General features: G+C 47.7%; 2 protein-coding genes across 5 annotated transcripts in view; one reads left to right on the top strand and one right to left on the bottom strand.

The window, feature by feature from the left end:
- Positions 1 to 8,515, top strand: part of RAF1 (Raf-1 proto-oncogene, serine/threonine kinase) — a 72,836-nt gene extending 64,321 nt beyond the window's left edge. For both annotated transcript variants that reach the window (XM_019944575.3, XM_004322885.4), the window contains 7 exons: positions 2,659 to 2,743; positions 3,531 to 3,707; positions 5,136 to 5,182; positions 6,372 to 6,490; positions 6,882 to 7,013; positions 7,149 to 7,283; positions 7,512 to 8,515. In XM_019944575.3, the coding sequence (XP_019800134.1) occupies positions 2,659 to 2,743; positions 3,531 to 3,707; positions 5,136 to 5,182; positions 6,372 to 6,490; positions 6,882 to 7,013; positions 7,149 to 7,283; positions 7,512 to 7,655 (839 nt within the window). In that variant the 3' untranslated portion in view covers positions 7,656 to 8,515. The remainder of the gene's footprint in view (positions 1 to 2,658; positions 2,744 to 3,530; positions 3,708 to 5,135; positions 5,183 to 6,371; positions 6,491 to 6,881; positions 7,014 to 7,148; positions 7,284 to 7,511) is intronic.
- The window catches only part of MKRN2 (makorin ring finger protein 2), a 29,414-nt gene continuing 24,419 nt past the window's right edge, over positions 8,424 to 13,418 (bottom strand). For 2 of the 3 annotated variants that reach the window (XM_019944577.3, XM_019944576.3), the window contains exons 7-8: positions 9,991 to 10,135; positions 8,424 to 9,811 (exon numbers count right to left, since the gene is read on the bottom strand). In XM_019944577.3, the coding sequence (XP_019800136.1) occupies positions 9,674 to 9,811; positions 9,991 to 10,135 (283 nt within the window). In that variant the 3' untranslated portion in view covers positions 8,424 to 9,673. The remainder of the gene's footprint in view (positions 9,812 to 9,990; positions 10,136 to 13,418) is intronic. The other variant, XM_019944578.3, reaches the window with a different exon arrangement.

Raw genomic sequence — 13,418 nt, 5'->3', positions numbered from 1 at the left:
TGTGCAAGACCTTTAGGAGGTTTGCCCAGCCTTGTCCTGAAAACCAGAGTGATAAGGGAGCTCATGAGTTACCTGAAAAGTCATTCTAGCTCTGGGCATTTCCTACCAGTAGAAAACCATTTTGTATAGGAGTTGAAATTGGTTTTCCTATGGTGTTTGCCCATTGTTCCTACCAGACTGAATCGCTGGTACGGCAGTCCTTGGAGGGTACACATACAAATGAGGCTGTGCTGTAACACAGAGTATGGTCTCTGGGTTTGAGTAAGAAAGTGCACATAATCTGCTACCATAACTGTTAACCGTGAGCTGCCTGGCCTCTGGATCCCTATGGTGCCATGGGCTCTGTTTATAGTTTGACCCTGTTCAGTTTTTCCATCAGTGACTTGCATGACTCAGGTATTGTGGATGACTTACACAGAGGTGTCATGCAGATTTGGATAATAGAATTTGGATTTAGAAAGATGGGAGGATTTGAAGTGTCTATGATGATAGAACAAAGAAAGGATGAACTTTTAACAGGAATAAGTCTTGTTCACGAGTCCAGAAAGTAGAGGCTAGAGGTGGAGGATGTTCAGCTGACAGCAGGTCAGAGCGAGTCACTGTGAACAGGCTTTGGCTGCTGATGGATCATCTGAGGTCTGAGGTTGCATTACTGATCAGGTCCAAAATGGGTGATGCTGAGGGTGAGTTCAGCGATGACTGGAGCATGCCCAGAGAAAAGCTGTGAGAAAGGGAAGGGCTTGCAAAACTAGGCTCATGAACTAGGAAGCAACCCCTTCTGAGGGACCATCCAGCATCTCCCCAAGTCTTTCTTCTGCATCCCTATCTCCAGCCTGTCCCTTTAAACCCCCATCTATTGCCTGGCCATCTCCTGGCCCTTCCTCTCAGTTGACTGCCACATTGAGTCAGTTCACCTTCACAGGGTTTCTTGCCTCCATCTCCTCCTTTTTATCCCTGCTGTCACCAATGTGCCTGCATTGCACCTGCGTTCTTGTAGCAGACTCCTCCTCCCTGGCCTCCCTCCTGTCCTACAGGTGTCAAATCACATGCTATGTTAGAGTTTCCCAAACACAACTTGGCGTTTCTCTCATCCCCCTTACCTCACCTTTGTTCCTGGTGTACCAAGTCTAGAACAGCCCCTTCCTTTGGCTTATATCGCACTTCCTTCAGAAAACTTTTCTATATCCTCTCTGCCAAGGTATTTACTCCCCTCCTCTGTCATCCCCCGACCCCAATCCTGTCTTGGCTCAGACTGCTCCAGAATGGGCAATTATGCAAAAGACTCCTGTCCCTCTACTCAGTCATAAGGAACTTGAGGTTGGGGCTGCATAGTTTACCAGCTGCATCTTCCTAGTTATAAGGTAGCTCTGAATATAGCATATGCAGCTCTGCCATCCAAAGTCAGCAGCACCTTCCAGGCAGCCCTGGGCCCTCAGTAAGTTCATGTGCCAGTGAACTGGATAAGAACCAATTTGGAAGCTGCTGCTAAGTGGGGATTTTAGCTTTAGATGATAACAAACAGAGATCACAGGGCAACAGTTAGGGACCTATCATAAGAACCATCTCTGTACCATTTGGTGCTCCCCAAAAGTGGAATGAGTGCTCCAGCAGGCTGCAGGGGGGTGCTGCCAAGGGCACATGCTCAGTTGTGGAGGAACTAAGTCACCTCCAAGTGCCACTGAACTTAACTCCTACTTTGTTTGATCATTGTATTTAGTAAAGTTATTTGTCATGAAAAGCTGAGGTCCTAATGGGGCTTCAGGTAATTTACTATCTTTACAACTATTGTAAGTATGACATAACACTTCTGAAAGTGGCTTCTAAATCGGTAGCACCTGTAAAGTAGAATTGATCCCTGGATGTTTCTGAAGTTATATGAAGAGGCTGGTTTTTACTCACAGTGATTGACAGTCAGTAGTCAGTATTTTAGTTAGAAGTACAGCTATTGGAGTCAGACTAGGGTTCTGATCCTGGCTCCAGCACTTTCTTTTGGCTGTATGACTTTGGCCAAGTAACTAAACTTCAGTTTGTTGCTTGTAAGATGAGGACGACAGTATTAACCTCATAGAGCAGCTACGAGGATTAAAGGAGGTAATACCTGTGAGAGCAGACAGTGCCAGGGTATAGTAAGCAATCAGTATTAATCATTAGGATTACTTTCTAACGGCACTGAAGGCCGAGACGCTTAATTTCAATATATGTCTTTGAATTTGTACAAGGGAGCTTCTCAGGTCTCACTGAAATGTGGCTGTTGAGTTTAGCATCAACTGCTTACCAACTGGCCTGCTTCTGGGCCCCAGCCTCCTGGCCCCGAAGACTCAGTATTTGCTGGGCCGTTCATATCCATCTGCTGATGTCATCTTCACAGGCCCAGGTTGTGACCTGTCACACATGACCTCAGCGCTGGGGATGCCAGGCTTGACAGGAACAGTTTAAACCAAGCTGGTTCAAGGCCTGTGGGGCGGTATTTTAAGGATAGTAGTATAATCTAATTTTTTAAGCTACTTGATAATTCAGAAATTTGCATAGTATTTGTTCCATCTGTGTAGGTATATGATTTTTGAATAAGTGATTAATTATATCTTCTTCAGATCTAGTGTACATGAAAAATAACAAGGTAAGATCATTCAGCTGCACTGACTATAAACTAATTTGCAGGAGATGTTGCAGTAAAGATTCTAAAGGTTGTTGACCCCACACCAGAGCAGTTCCAGGCCTTCAGGAATGAAGTGGCTGTCCTTCGGTGAGTAGAAAGCTGGCCTGTCCCTTGGTGTGGCAGGGGCGGGGCGTGGATGCTGGTACAAGCACCGCAGAGGAAGTAGGCTGCATGGCATCATGACCTGTCTCTGAGGGCTGATGGCTGGGACTGGTGGTGAGTGTTCACTGTGGAGTCCTGTGGTTGAAACAACTCCCTCATGAGTGAAAAGGAGCGGAAGGTTTCTTCCAGCTTATGCGCTTGTTAAGCCTTTAGAAGAGCCCCCTTTGATGAGCATACCCCCTTCCACTGCCTCAGGTCTCTGGGCTCACTACGCTGATAGAACAGCCCAGGTTCTATCTCTGGGTTTTGTTTTGACGTAGGGAGAGGTGGGTTCTATTTTCACATTTATTTACAAGAACTCTTTATAGCTAAGTTGCCTTAATTTGGACTTCAAAACCGTCAGTTTTGAAGTCTTTGAGTCACTGTTTACACTTGTAGGAATAAACTGAGTAATGATGGATTCCATAGATGAGGGATCCTTGTGACCCCTGTGGGGAGATTGGTGAATATATGTTGATGAAAGAGAACGTCCTCTGTATGATCAAGGCCAGCACTGAGGGCAGTGACGGCAGCCCCTCTATCAGCTCACACCACCAGCTGGTTCATCAGCAGTCGGCTGGGTTTGCTTTGCTAGCCCCTGGACTGTAAGCATGGGTGGTGTCAGGAACATGCAGGGTCTGGTCGGAGACAGTGGGAAAGCAGACTAGATCTCCCTGTTCTGCAGCAGCGGAAGGTTCAGAGCCTTTCTTCTCTCCTTCCCTCCACTCTCCAGCAAAACCCGGCACGTGAACATCCTGCTCTTCATGGGGTACATGACGAAGGACAACCTGGCAATTGTGACCCAGTGGTGCGAGGGCAGCAGCCTCTATAAACACCTGCACGTCCAGGAGACCAAGTTCCAGATGTTCCAGTTGATTGACATTGCCCGGCAGACGGCTCAGGGAATGGAGTGAGTGAATGGCCTGATGCGTAGAAAATCTGGGGTCCAAGGATCAACTTGTCCCTAAATCAGAACCAAGATTAGGAAAAGCCAGGCCCGTTAAGTGACTTCTGTGATATTTTTGCACAGCTGGAAATGAACCTGTGTGGTGGGCCAAAGGAACAAGAAATTCAGGTTTATTGCCCAAGCTGAGGCTACCCCCTTAGGGCTCAGATTCAGGTTCCAGCAACCGCCCTTAAAATTCAGCCAGACAGGGGCTTCCCTGGTGACGCAGTGGTTGAGAGTCCGTCTGCCGATGCAGGGGACACGGGTTCGTGCCCCGGTCCGGGAAGATTCCACATGCCGTGGAGCGGCTGGGCACGTGAGCCATGGCCACTGAGCCTGCGTGTCCGGAGCCTGTGCTCCACAGAGGGAGAGGCCACAACAGTGAGAGGCCCGCGTACCGCAAAAAAAAAAAAAAAAAAATTCAGCCAAACACTCTAACACAGTGCGGGTTGCCACCTTCTGGTGGGCATCGTGTCTGAGGTGTAGCCCATCAAGTGTGCTTATTCCACGTAAAGGTTTGATCAGGTGTCACGTTCTGTGTAATTTTTCCTTTCGGAGAATGCTTAAATTAAGGTGATCCATAGCACCTCCATTAAATACTATTGTTTTGGGTCTTTGTGCTTCGACACATTTCTCTGTGAAAGGGGTGTGCGTGTGCGTTTCATTCTTGGCTAAGCCAGGGCAGTGCTTCTCAAACTTTTCCTTTGAAGTACCCCTAATGTGGAGCAGGGGTACCCCTCATACCCCCCGACAACTAGGAACTTAACTAAAGCTGTGCTTGCAAGTGGTTTATAAAATCTCATGTTGTATTTTTAAAATTCATACGGAATTTGCATTGTGTACATTTCCAGAAATGACTAGTCAGTTATTTTTTAGAGATGAAATTCACTTTTAAAATTCACCCCTTTAAAGTGTACAATTCAGTTTTTTTAGTATATTCACGGAGGTGTAAACCATCACCACTAATTTTAGAAGATTTTCAAGAAACTAGATGAAGTCTTTTGTGTCTGGCTTCTTTCACTTGGCGTGTTTTTGAGAGAGTCATCCATGTTGTAGTGTGTATCAGTATTCCATTCCTTTCTATGGCTGAAGAATATCCCATTGTATACAGCGTTTTATTTGTTCATCAGTTGATGGATATTTGGGGTGTTGGAATTACTTTTTGAATAAAACTGATGCTGAAAGAAGACCTTCCCTGTTTGTGCTGTGGCCTCACTTTCAGGTGTAAGTCCTGACGTGGACCAGGCTGAACCAGTGCAGGGCCAATCCCCGAAAGTGACTTCTCAACTAGGAGTCAGGCCTTCAAGTGGTTTACTTCTTAGATGTAATTTGAAGCTGCTTTCTACCAATCTCTCTCAAACTGGTTTTAATAGACTTATTTTCCCTTCACAGCTACTTGCATGCAAAGAACATCATCCACAGAGACATGAAATCCAACAGTATCCTTTGGTGGTAGTTTCATCTGACTGCTCAGTTCTAAATTTAGGACACTTTTAAAGTTTACCTCAGCAAAAGTGACTCTGGAAAGAGTTCCATGAAAGTTGAGATACCCGTTTGGGTTATGCTTGAAACAGGCCAATTTTTAAATGCTCTTTATTACTAAATTTAACTTGGGAGAATGGGCCTTTTGTCTTTTATGCTTACTTCTAGTTTGTGGACTGTATATCTGGTCAGACAGTACCTGCAAGCCAAAAGTTGCAAGATTTTAAAAATTACTACTTAAAATTGTTTCTTGAATGCACAGAAATGGTTTCCTTAGAGATTACTGTTGGAATCAACCCTTTCCAAAGACTTAATGTGCTTTTACGGAAGGGGAATGAATAAAGGTGTTTTTCTTGCTGTAGGGTGTGAAATGTAACAATTGTACATCTGCCTCCCTCCACCAGCCTTTCTCTTTGAAGGGAGTATGGCATTACAGCTACACTTTGCTTCTTGGCCAGTGAGAGGCACAGCAGTTGTGTTGGGTCGCATGATGGGATGTGGCCTATTTTGGGCATGGGTCTGAGACATAGGATACCTTTTAGTGGTGGGTTTTTGGGGACCAACATATTATACCATGAAGGCAGACACCACCGATTTTAAGGAGGTATGAACTACTGGGCATCAGCAGATCCCACAAGTCGGCCTTAAACTGCCTGGCTTCTTTACTCAGAACTGAGGTGTTTGGTTTTGATTTCGAAGTCACCAAGTGGTACCTATCCTGTGAGAAATGCCTTCAGGCAGACAGCATTCAGGACTCAGGGTGTTTCCGTTAGCCATTGGAGGGCAGGATGCAGGCGAATGGATGTAAGCAGTCAGCAGGCCATGCTCAGAGTCTTGGGGCGTAAAGGCACCTACGTTATGTGGCAATGTCACACGGCCAGAGACCCGGCTCCTAGGTGTGTAAATGGAGGCAGCAGCAGCAGCAGCAGCAGTGGGGGGCAAACTGGCTTGTTGTGGCTGGAGCCAGAGAATCTGGTGCCCGGAGCACCTCCTGGAAGGAGCCGCGTTCTAAAGCACTAGCAAATCCAGTGCAGAGAAGGCTGGGGCAGATGGGAGGCCGAGATGGTGCTAGTTAAGAACTTGGGGAAGTTTTTCAAAAGTAACTTGACCATTCTTTTAAAACCACAGTCCTTAACAGGCATTGAGATATATTTCTCCATGAAGGCCTGACGGTCAAAATTGGAGACTTTGGTTTGGCAACAGTGAAGTCGCGCTGGAGTGGTTCTCAGCAGGTTGAACAACCCACCGGCTCCATCTTGTGGATGGTGAGGCGGCTGGGCTCCCTCTAGCAGGGTGCAGGGCCAGGAGGGGTGATGTGATGGGAGGTCTGTATGCAGGCTTCAGGCATTTCTCTACATTTCCTGACCACCTCCGTGACACCTGTAGTGTTGGCAGCCCCTGGGCAAATTTGGGTTTCCTGGAGGAAGCTGGCGACGAGGAAGTGCTGAAGCACAGCTCGGGGGGAGTTAGGTGATGGGGAGTGCTGGATCTCAAGAGACAGGATTCCTGAGCTCCTTTGAGCCTGAGAGTGGGAGCCCTTTGGGAAAGAGCTACAGCAGGGCTGAGGCGGGGACTTTCATACCCAGCCCAAGGGACAGCCTGGCTCCTGCATGTCTGTGGGGCGCAGATGGTGACAAATGCACTTTGTCCCCGTAGGCCCCAGAGGTGATTCGAATGCAGGACAATAACCCGTTCAGCTTCCAGTCCGACGTCTACTCTTACGGCATCGTGCTGTATGAGCTTATGACGGGGGAGCTGCCCTACTCCCACATCAGCAACCGCGATCAGGTGCGTCTCTGGTGCCGAACGACCCGCTCGCCGTGGAAGCCCCCGGGCTCTGCCCGTCTGAGCAACACAGGGTGGAAGGTGCTGCTTTCACTGTTGTTCATCCACCTGTTCCCTCAACTGCTTTCTCTCCCTTAGATCATCTTCATGGTTGGCCGAGGGTACGCCTCCCCAGACCTTAGTAAGCTGTACAAGAACTGCCCCAAAGCAATGAAGAGGCTGGTAGCCGACTGTGTGAAGAAAGTTAAGGAAGAGAGGCCTCTTTTTCCCCAGGTAAGACTTGGCTCAAGGTGCTAGAACTGATTAAAGCAGGAGTTCTTAGTGATACAAACAAGGAGAGAAGTTTCTTGCTGTTTGTTCTATAGGGAGGGACTTGTGTTCTCCACAAGATGATGCAGGTGGGGGTGGGGAGAACGGCCTGTGTCTTTGGCCCAGATTGAAAGCTGCTGCTGCAGAATGCCCTGTCCCCTGCCATGAGAGCATTTTATGGCCTTGTTTCAGATCCTGTCTTCCATTGAGCTGCTCCAACACTCTCTACCGAAAATCAACCGGAGCGCTTCTGAGCCATCCCTGCACCGGGCGGCCCATACCGAGGACATCAATGCCTGCACGCTGACCACATCCCCTAGATTGCCTGTCTTCTAGTTGACTCTGCACCTGCACTCAGGCCACCAGGTGGGAAGGGAAGTCAGCAGGCATCACCTTTTTGCGGGGACAGAGCTCGTCTTCAGAGAAGCTGCTGCTAAGGACCTTCTAGACCACTCACAGGGCCTTAACTTCACGTTGCCTTTTCTATCCCTCTGGCCCTGGGAGGAGGAAGCCATTTGCAGTGTTGGTTTGTCCTGCTCCCCCACAACCCCTGTGCTCATGAGCCGAGCCTCCTTCAGATGCACCGGTGGCTGCTGATGGCAGTACATGATCTGGGGCCCCAGCTGTTCGAGTATTTTTAGGGCAAGAAAAAGCACTCAGAGGGGAAATGCAGGTAGCAGGCAAACCAGCCGTGACGTGGGGACATGTGGATTTTGGAAATCAGCTCCTGTGAGGAACGCTTATCACAGGACTTCTCTTCAGAGATACGTGGTGTGGCATCAAACAGGTAGTTTTGCACATAATGCACCAAACAGCCCAGGACTGTCGAGACCGTGGCAGCCTGGAGGAGCCTGCTTTGGTACTATGGACTTGACTTTGGGGACACTGCCTTTTCTTGAAGGTCTCTAGTGCTTTGGGATGGTTTTCCAGAAGAGGTGCTTGGCCTGCCCCTCCCAGTCTCCGCCCTCTCAGGGAGCAGTCTTCCATTGTGCTGAATTTGTCTTCCAGGAGCTGCCCCTATGGGGCGGGGGCGGGCCCCCCCACCCCTGCCCCGCCAGCCTTGTCCCTACATCACATCGTATACAAGGAAGCCAGGAACACAGGTTTTCTTGGGTTTAATTTTGTTTTTATTGCGCCTGACAAAATACAGTTATTCAATTTGTTATTTTAATAAAATAAATTAAATGTAGGTTTAATGGCTGTTTCCTCCCTTTAAAGTAATCCTGAGCTCACAGCTTGAACTCCATTTTGTTCATGCCTTTGGGAGCAGAACTCAAGAAACAGGAAATGGGCCCAGAGCCTCTGCTGGGAATTGAATTCAGCCTTTGTCACCCTTCACTTAAGAACTCCAAACTCAGGTAAAGAGGAGACTTTCTTCTTTAAAGTAAAGTAATGCATTTTATAAAACATTTGGTGTCTACAACTGTCTATAAAAATAGATAATTTAGGCTTGGATTGCGTTCTGATTCACAAGGTTATGCTCCTTCAATTAAAATCACTACTGATTAAAATCACTACTGATGACAGAAGACTTGTACTCTCTTCAGGACCACCGCTAGATAAGAACCAGAAACTGTTCTTGGGTGCTGTTTTTATGAAATTTAAAATCAAAGCCAGGTTTTACAGATAAGAACATACATGAACCCTCGGGGCACAAGCCAGCAGGTGAGAGTTTCCCTGGAGGCATGTGTGCAAGATTACTCCGATTGTGACCCTACCCTACCACAAACCGGAAAAGAGGGGCCATATCTCTCTGCTTCCTGCTACTTCAAGAGCCCCCCCACCCCACCCCCAGGTAAGAAAGTTTATACCTGTCTGCTGAACGTCCTGCAACAAGACTTCTCCCCTGATTTGGGACACTGCAGAGCCCTAAGTCAAGTTTGTGCTAAGGTGTGCAGCGCTCACTTGGTTTTTGAAAAGCAATATACAAATCCAGTGTTGACCACACTACTTCAGTATACTAGGGAGGTTCACCACACAGGAATCCTTTGGTAAGATAAATGAATCTGCTGCTTTAGGGGCAGCTGCACAGTCCTCGAAGACGGGAGGCAGGCTGGTCTGAATCAATCAGTGAAAACGCCGGCTCGTCAGCTGGCCCCCCTGAGGAGTTTGAGGTGCAACTAACATAAACAGCAACTAGGGAAGCAGCAATTCCATATATGTGTTCAGGTTATTTTATATTCTCACCCTTCCCATGGCTGTAATAATGGAGTGGATGAGACCAAGGTTAAATACAACCCCACTCAAATTCAAGTGACACGCCACCCCAGGCTGTCGTGAAGGAAGCTCTGCACACCCTGGCTTGGGGAAGCCTCGGCTGGTGGAGCCGAAGACGCAGGGCGACCACCTACTCTTCAGGGTTCTGATGACTCCACTCCGGAGAGGTGCATGAAGAGGTCCCCAAGCTCTGTCATGTCGACGTCTTCAGTGTTGTGGACATGCTGGCTTTCTCGGTTCTCAATGAAATCCCAGAGCCGCACTGAATTAAAGAACTGCAAAAACAGCCAGCAAACATGCCTGGTTATTGCTAAAGGCAACGTGAAAGCTGAGTAGCTTCTATTTTGTTTGCCTACCACATGCCCTTCTGCCAAAGCTACGAGGAGGGGCCAGGAGCAGTCCCCGGAAATGCCTACAGGTGAGTGTTCCTGACTAGAGATGGCGAAGTCCTTACCCTCACGGTGCCTTCAGAACTGAGCTGTTTCCGAGGTTTCTCTGGTTCTGCTAGCCGCCCATCAGGGTAAGCATGGCGGTAAAGGCATTTGCTTCCAAATGGGCAGGTCCCTTTGCCTTGCTCAAAGTATTTACAAGCTTTTTTTCTGAAAAGCAGAAAGAAAGGATCAAAAGAGCAGTGGGAAAATCTGGGGTGCAGATGAACCACTGTCTTCCTCCATCCCTATCAGAGCCAGGTCAGAGGGGCTGAAAATGAGGCTCAGAGAGGCTGGATGCTGATTTCCAAGCTGGACAGTACTTGCACCACGATATGCTGCCTCACGTGGAATTGAACGTGCACGGGGCCGCCACTGTGTTTTGAGCCTGCAGTGCTCCAAAGGCCTCCAGGGGCAGGTAGGCCTGAGCATTCCTCTGGGCCAGCTGTCTGGGCTCCAAGGTTCTGAAGCTGGGCTACTTGCCTCAGCTCAAAGTCCCAACAGGAGCTTCACCCAGGAAAGTTCTCCTTCCTCCTGGCCAGCAATGACGTCAAGGTGACCACAGGAAGCCTTCACTTAGGAGTCACAGGGAAAGCAGCAGGCTTTAGCAGCTGCCTAAAGTTACAAGTCTCATTCCAATTCTCCTTGCTCCCCACCCTCCAGAGCAGGGCTTCGTAACTCTACGTGCTACAGAACCCTTCTCGGAACAATGTTTTTAAATGCATAAAAGAAGACACATAGGTCTACAAAATACAGTTATCAGAAAGTTAAAAAAGATTTCCCCCCATCTTCAGTTTCTAGCTACAGACCCCTATGTTACGAACCCCTGCTCCTGAGGAAACTCAGAACTAAACAGACAACTCCCATTCCTTCTCGCTGAAATGAAATTTGTAATCACTTATGTAATCATAAGTGATCCCACATGGCAGAGGAAGAGATGCCCGAGAAGCCAGAAGGGCGGGGAAGGTGCAGAAATGAAGCCAAATCCCAGCAAAAAGGGCAGGCTGCCGCGGGGATGGGGTACGTGGCGGTGGCAGACAAGGGACCTTCTTGACTTCAGTGTTCCCTGTTTTCTCAGTCGGGACAACGGCAGAGACAGTGGTGAAAGCCCCTGAGGCAGGCCTCAGAGCAGCACAAAGAAAAGCTCCCCAGCGGCTGTCCACTTCCACCAGGTCTGACTCAAGCACAGGTGACCGGGGAGTGGATTTGAGCAGAAGTCTGTGGACCAGACGCCATCCATGGCCCACTGTCCCCAAGGTTCTGAGCAGATCTTCAAATGACCACTCAAGTGGCAAGTTCTTAACAGGGTCTGCGGGACGCTGGCTTTAACAAACTCGTCAGGTTCAAAACATTATTCTCTGGTCCCCACCCCCAAATGATCGCCCCCCTCCCCCAGCCTTATCTGGTTACCAGGGACATAAGCCTCCAGATCACTCCTACTCCATCTCTGTTCTCAGCACCCACATCCAATTGTGACTTCTGCCTACAAAGCACCTCCCCAGTCGACCATCCTCTCGGTTCCCACACCGTTGACGCGTTCGGGGCACCATCCTCTGTTGCCTGCCTGCCTGCTGTGGTTCAGTCTCAACTGGCCTTCTCACCAGGTTCTACTCTCTTCACACACCTCAGAGGAGCTTCCCCAAACAGTGTGTCCCTTGTCGTCCTGTTCTTAAAGACCACTCAAGGCCCCTTCAGACTTGTGCCTGTGTCCCTGTAGGTCCCACATCCTTCGATACACTTCTTTCAACCCCCAGGGACCACGCCCACTGCTCCCCAAACACAATCTGCACCATTCTGCATCCATGGCATCCCATCTGCCATCCCAGCCCCCAACCCCAACACACGAACTATTCATGCTTCAGGGCTCAGGGTCCCATTCCCATCCTGCTTTCCCTGACACTCCCAGGTGGATCCCAGTGCCTTCTCTATTGTGACATCTGGCTCCAGCCTCTCATGATGAATCTGTCACCACATAACCTGTATCATAATTGTCCTTCTGTAATTTGCCATGACATTTCTTACTGATTTTTACTCTATATCCCACATTGGTGTTTAGCTTGAGGGAACCTGGCCTGCAGCTCAGTAAATGTCTGTGGAATGCATGAAAACACTGTCATCAACAGAAAGCAAGGCCAGGAAGACCCAAACAGCAATAACGTGACTTTTCGGAGAACTGCAGCAGAGCGCCTTTCTGCAGGCTGGACCCCTCTGCCTTGCCACTCCTGCCCTCTGGTGGACACACAAGAACATCGCAGGAGGTAAAAATGGTAAAAGAAGAAGATCTTTAGTAATCAATATTGCAACTTAAAGGAACTATTTAAAAAGGTAATATACAGTTTCGCTTTTAGTACCCTTCCTGCAGATGAACTAGAAATACAGACATTCTTAAAAGACCTGAAGGCACTGGAGAGTGAACAAAAGTAGGATTCTTCAAGAGATTAGACACCTGGAAGAATGGAATGGCAAAAGACGGAGTTATCTTTTTAAGAAAAAATAGCACTTAACCTAGAGCAGGCTCCAGGCAAGTATCTACGTGGGGTGGCTAAAACTCAAGTGGAAAAATCAAGTCTTTCTGGCCTAAAGAACAAAAAGAGTTGGTGGAAATCAACCACTGGAAGAGAGGAAACAGTCCCCCAAAGAAAAGGGCCTGGAGAGGGACCCATCCAAATACTGCATACTAAGTCCTCCCAAATCCCAGGCCAGTCCCTAACCCACACATCAATGCAGCAGGCTCAAGGCAACTCAGCTAAGGATAAAAAAACTGAACTGAGATTTGAACTGCTGCCCAAGAGTTTGAGTCGAAACAACTTCTCTGCCTATTAAAACAAAAACATTAACATTTTATAAATGAACCTAACAGAATCCAGAGTCTCTACAAGGTCAGATTTACAGTGTCTAGGTTACAATCCAAAATGACTCAACTCAATGAAGAATCAGTAAAATGTGACCCATTCTTAAAGGACAATCAACAGAGTCTAACTTCAAGATAACAAGGATTTCAAATTAGCTACTATACATGTGTTCAAGAACATGTGCAGAGAGGAAAAAAGACTGGAGGAAAAAAAAGAACAGAGCCTGAAACTTATAGGACAATATAAAAAAGTCTATCACCTGTAATTAGAATCCCAGAAGAAAAGCAGTGTAGTAAAAAATGTGATGAAACAATGGCCAGACTTTCTCTAAATTTGGTGAATAATATAAACTTACAAATTCAGAGAAAACCAAGCAGTAAAATATGAAAAAAATCACTCCTAGGCAAAGTATCAAACTGCTGAAAACCAGGATAAACACCCAGAAAAATGACATACTACAATCTGAATCACACATGACTTCTTATCAGAAACTACAGAGGCCAGATTATACATTTGCAAAGAACGACATTTGCAAAGTGCTGAAAGAAGAGAGGGGAAAACCCCAAACTATTATCTCAGAATTTTACTCATTGAAAGAGGCG

The sequence above is a fragment of the Tursiops truncatus genome, chromosome 10, assembly GCF_011762595.2.
Source record: "Tursiops truncatus isolate mTurTru1 chromosome 10, mTurTru1.mat.Y, whole genome shotgun sequence".
In the NCBI taxonomy this organism is placed as follows: Eukaryota; Metazoa; Chordata; class Mammalia; order Artiodactyla; family Delphinidae; genus Tursiops; species Tursiops truncatus.
Note: the sequence above shows the minus strand (reverse complement) of the source record. Positions and strands in the feature narration are given on the sequence as shown.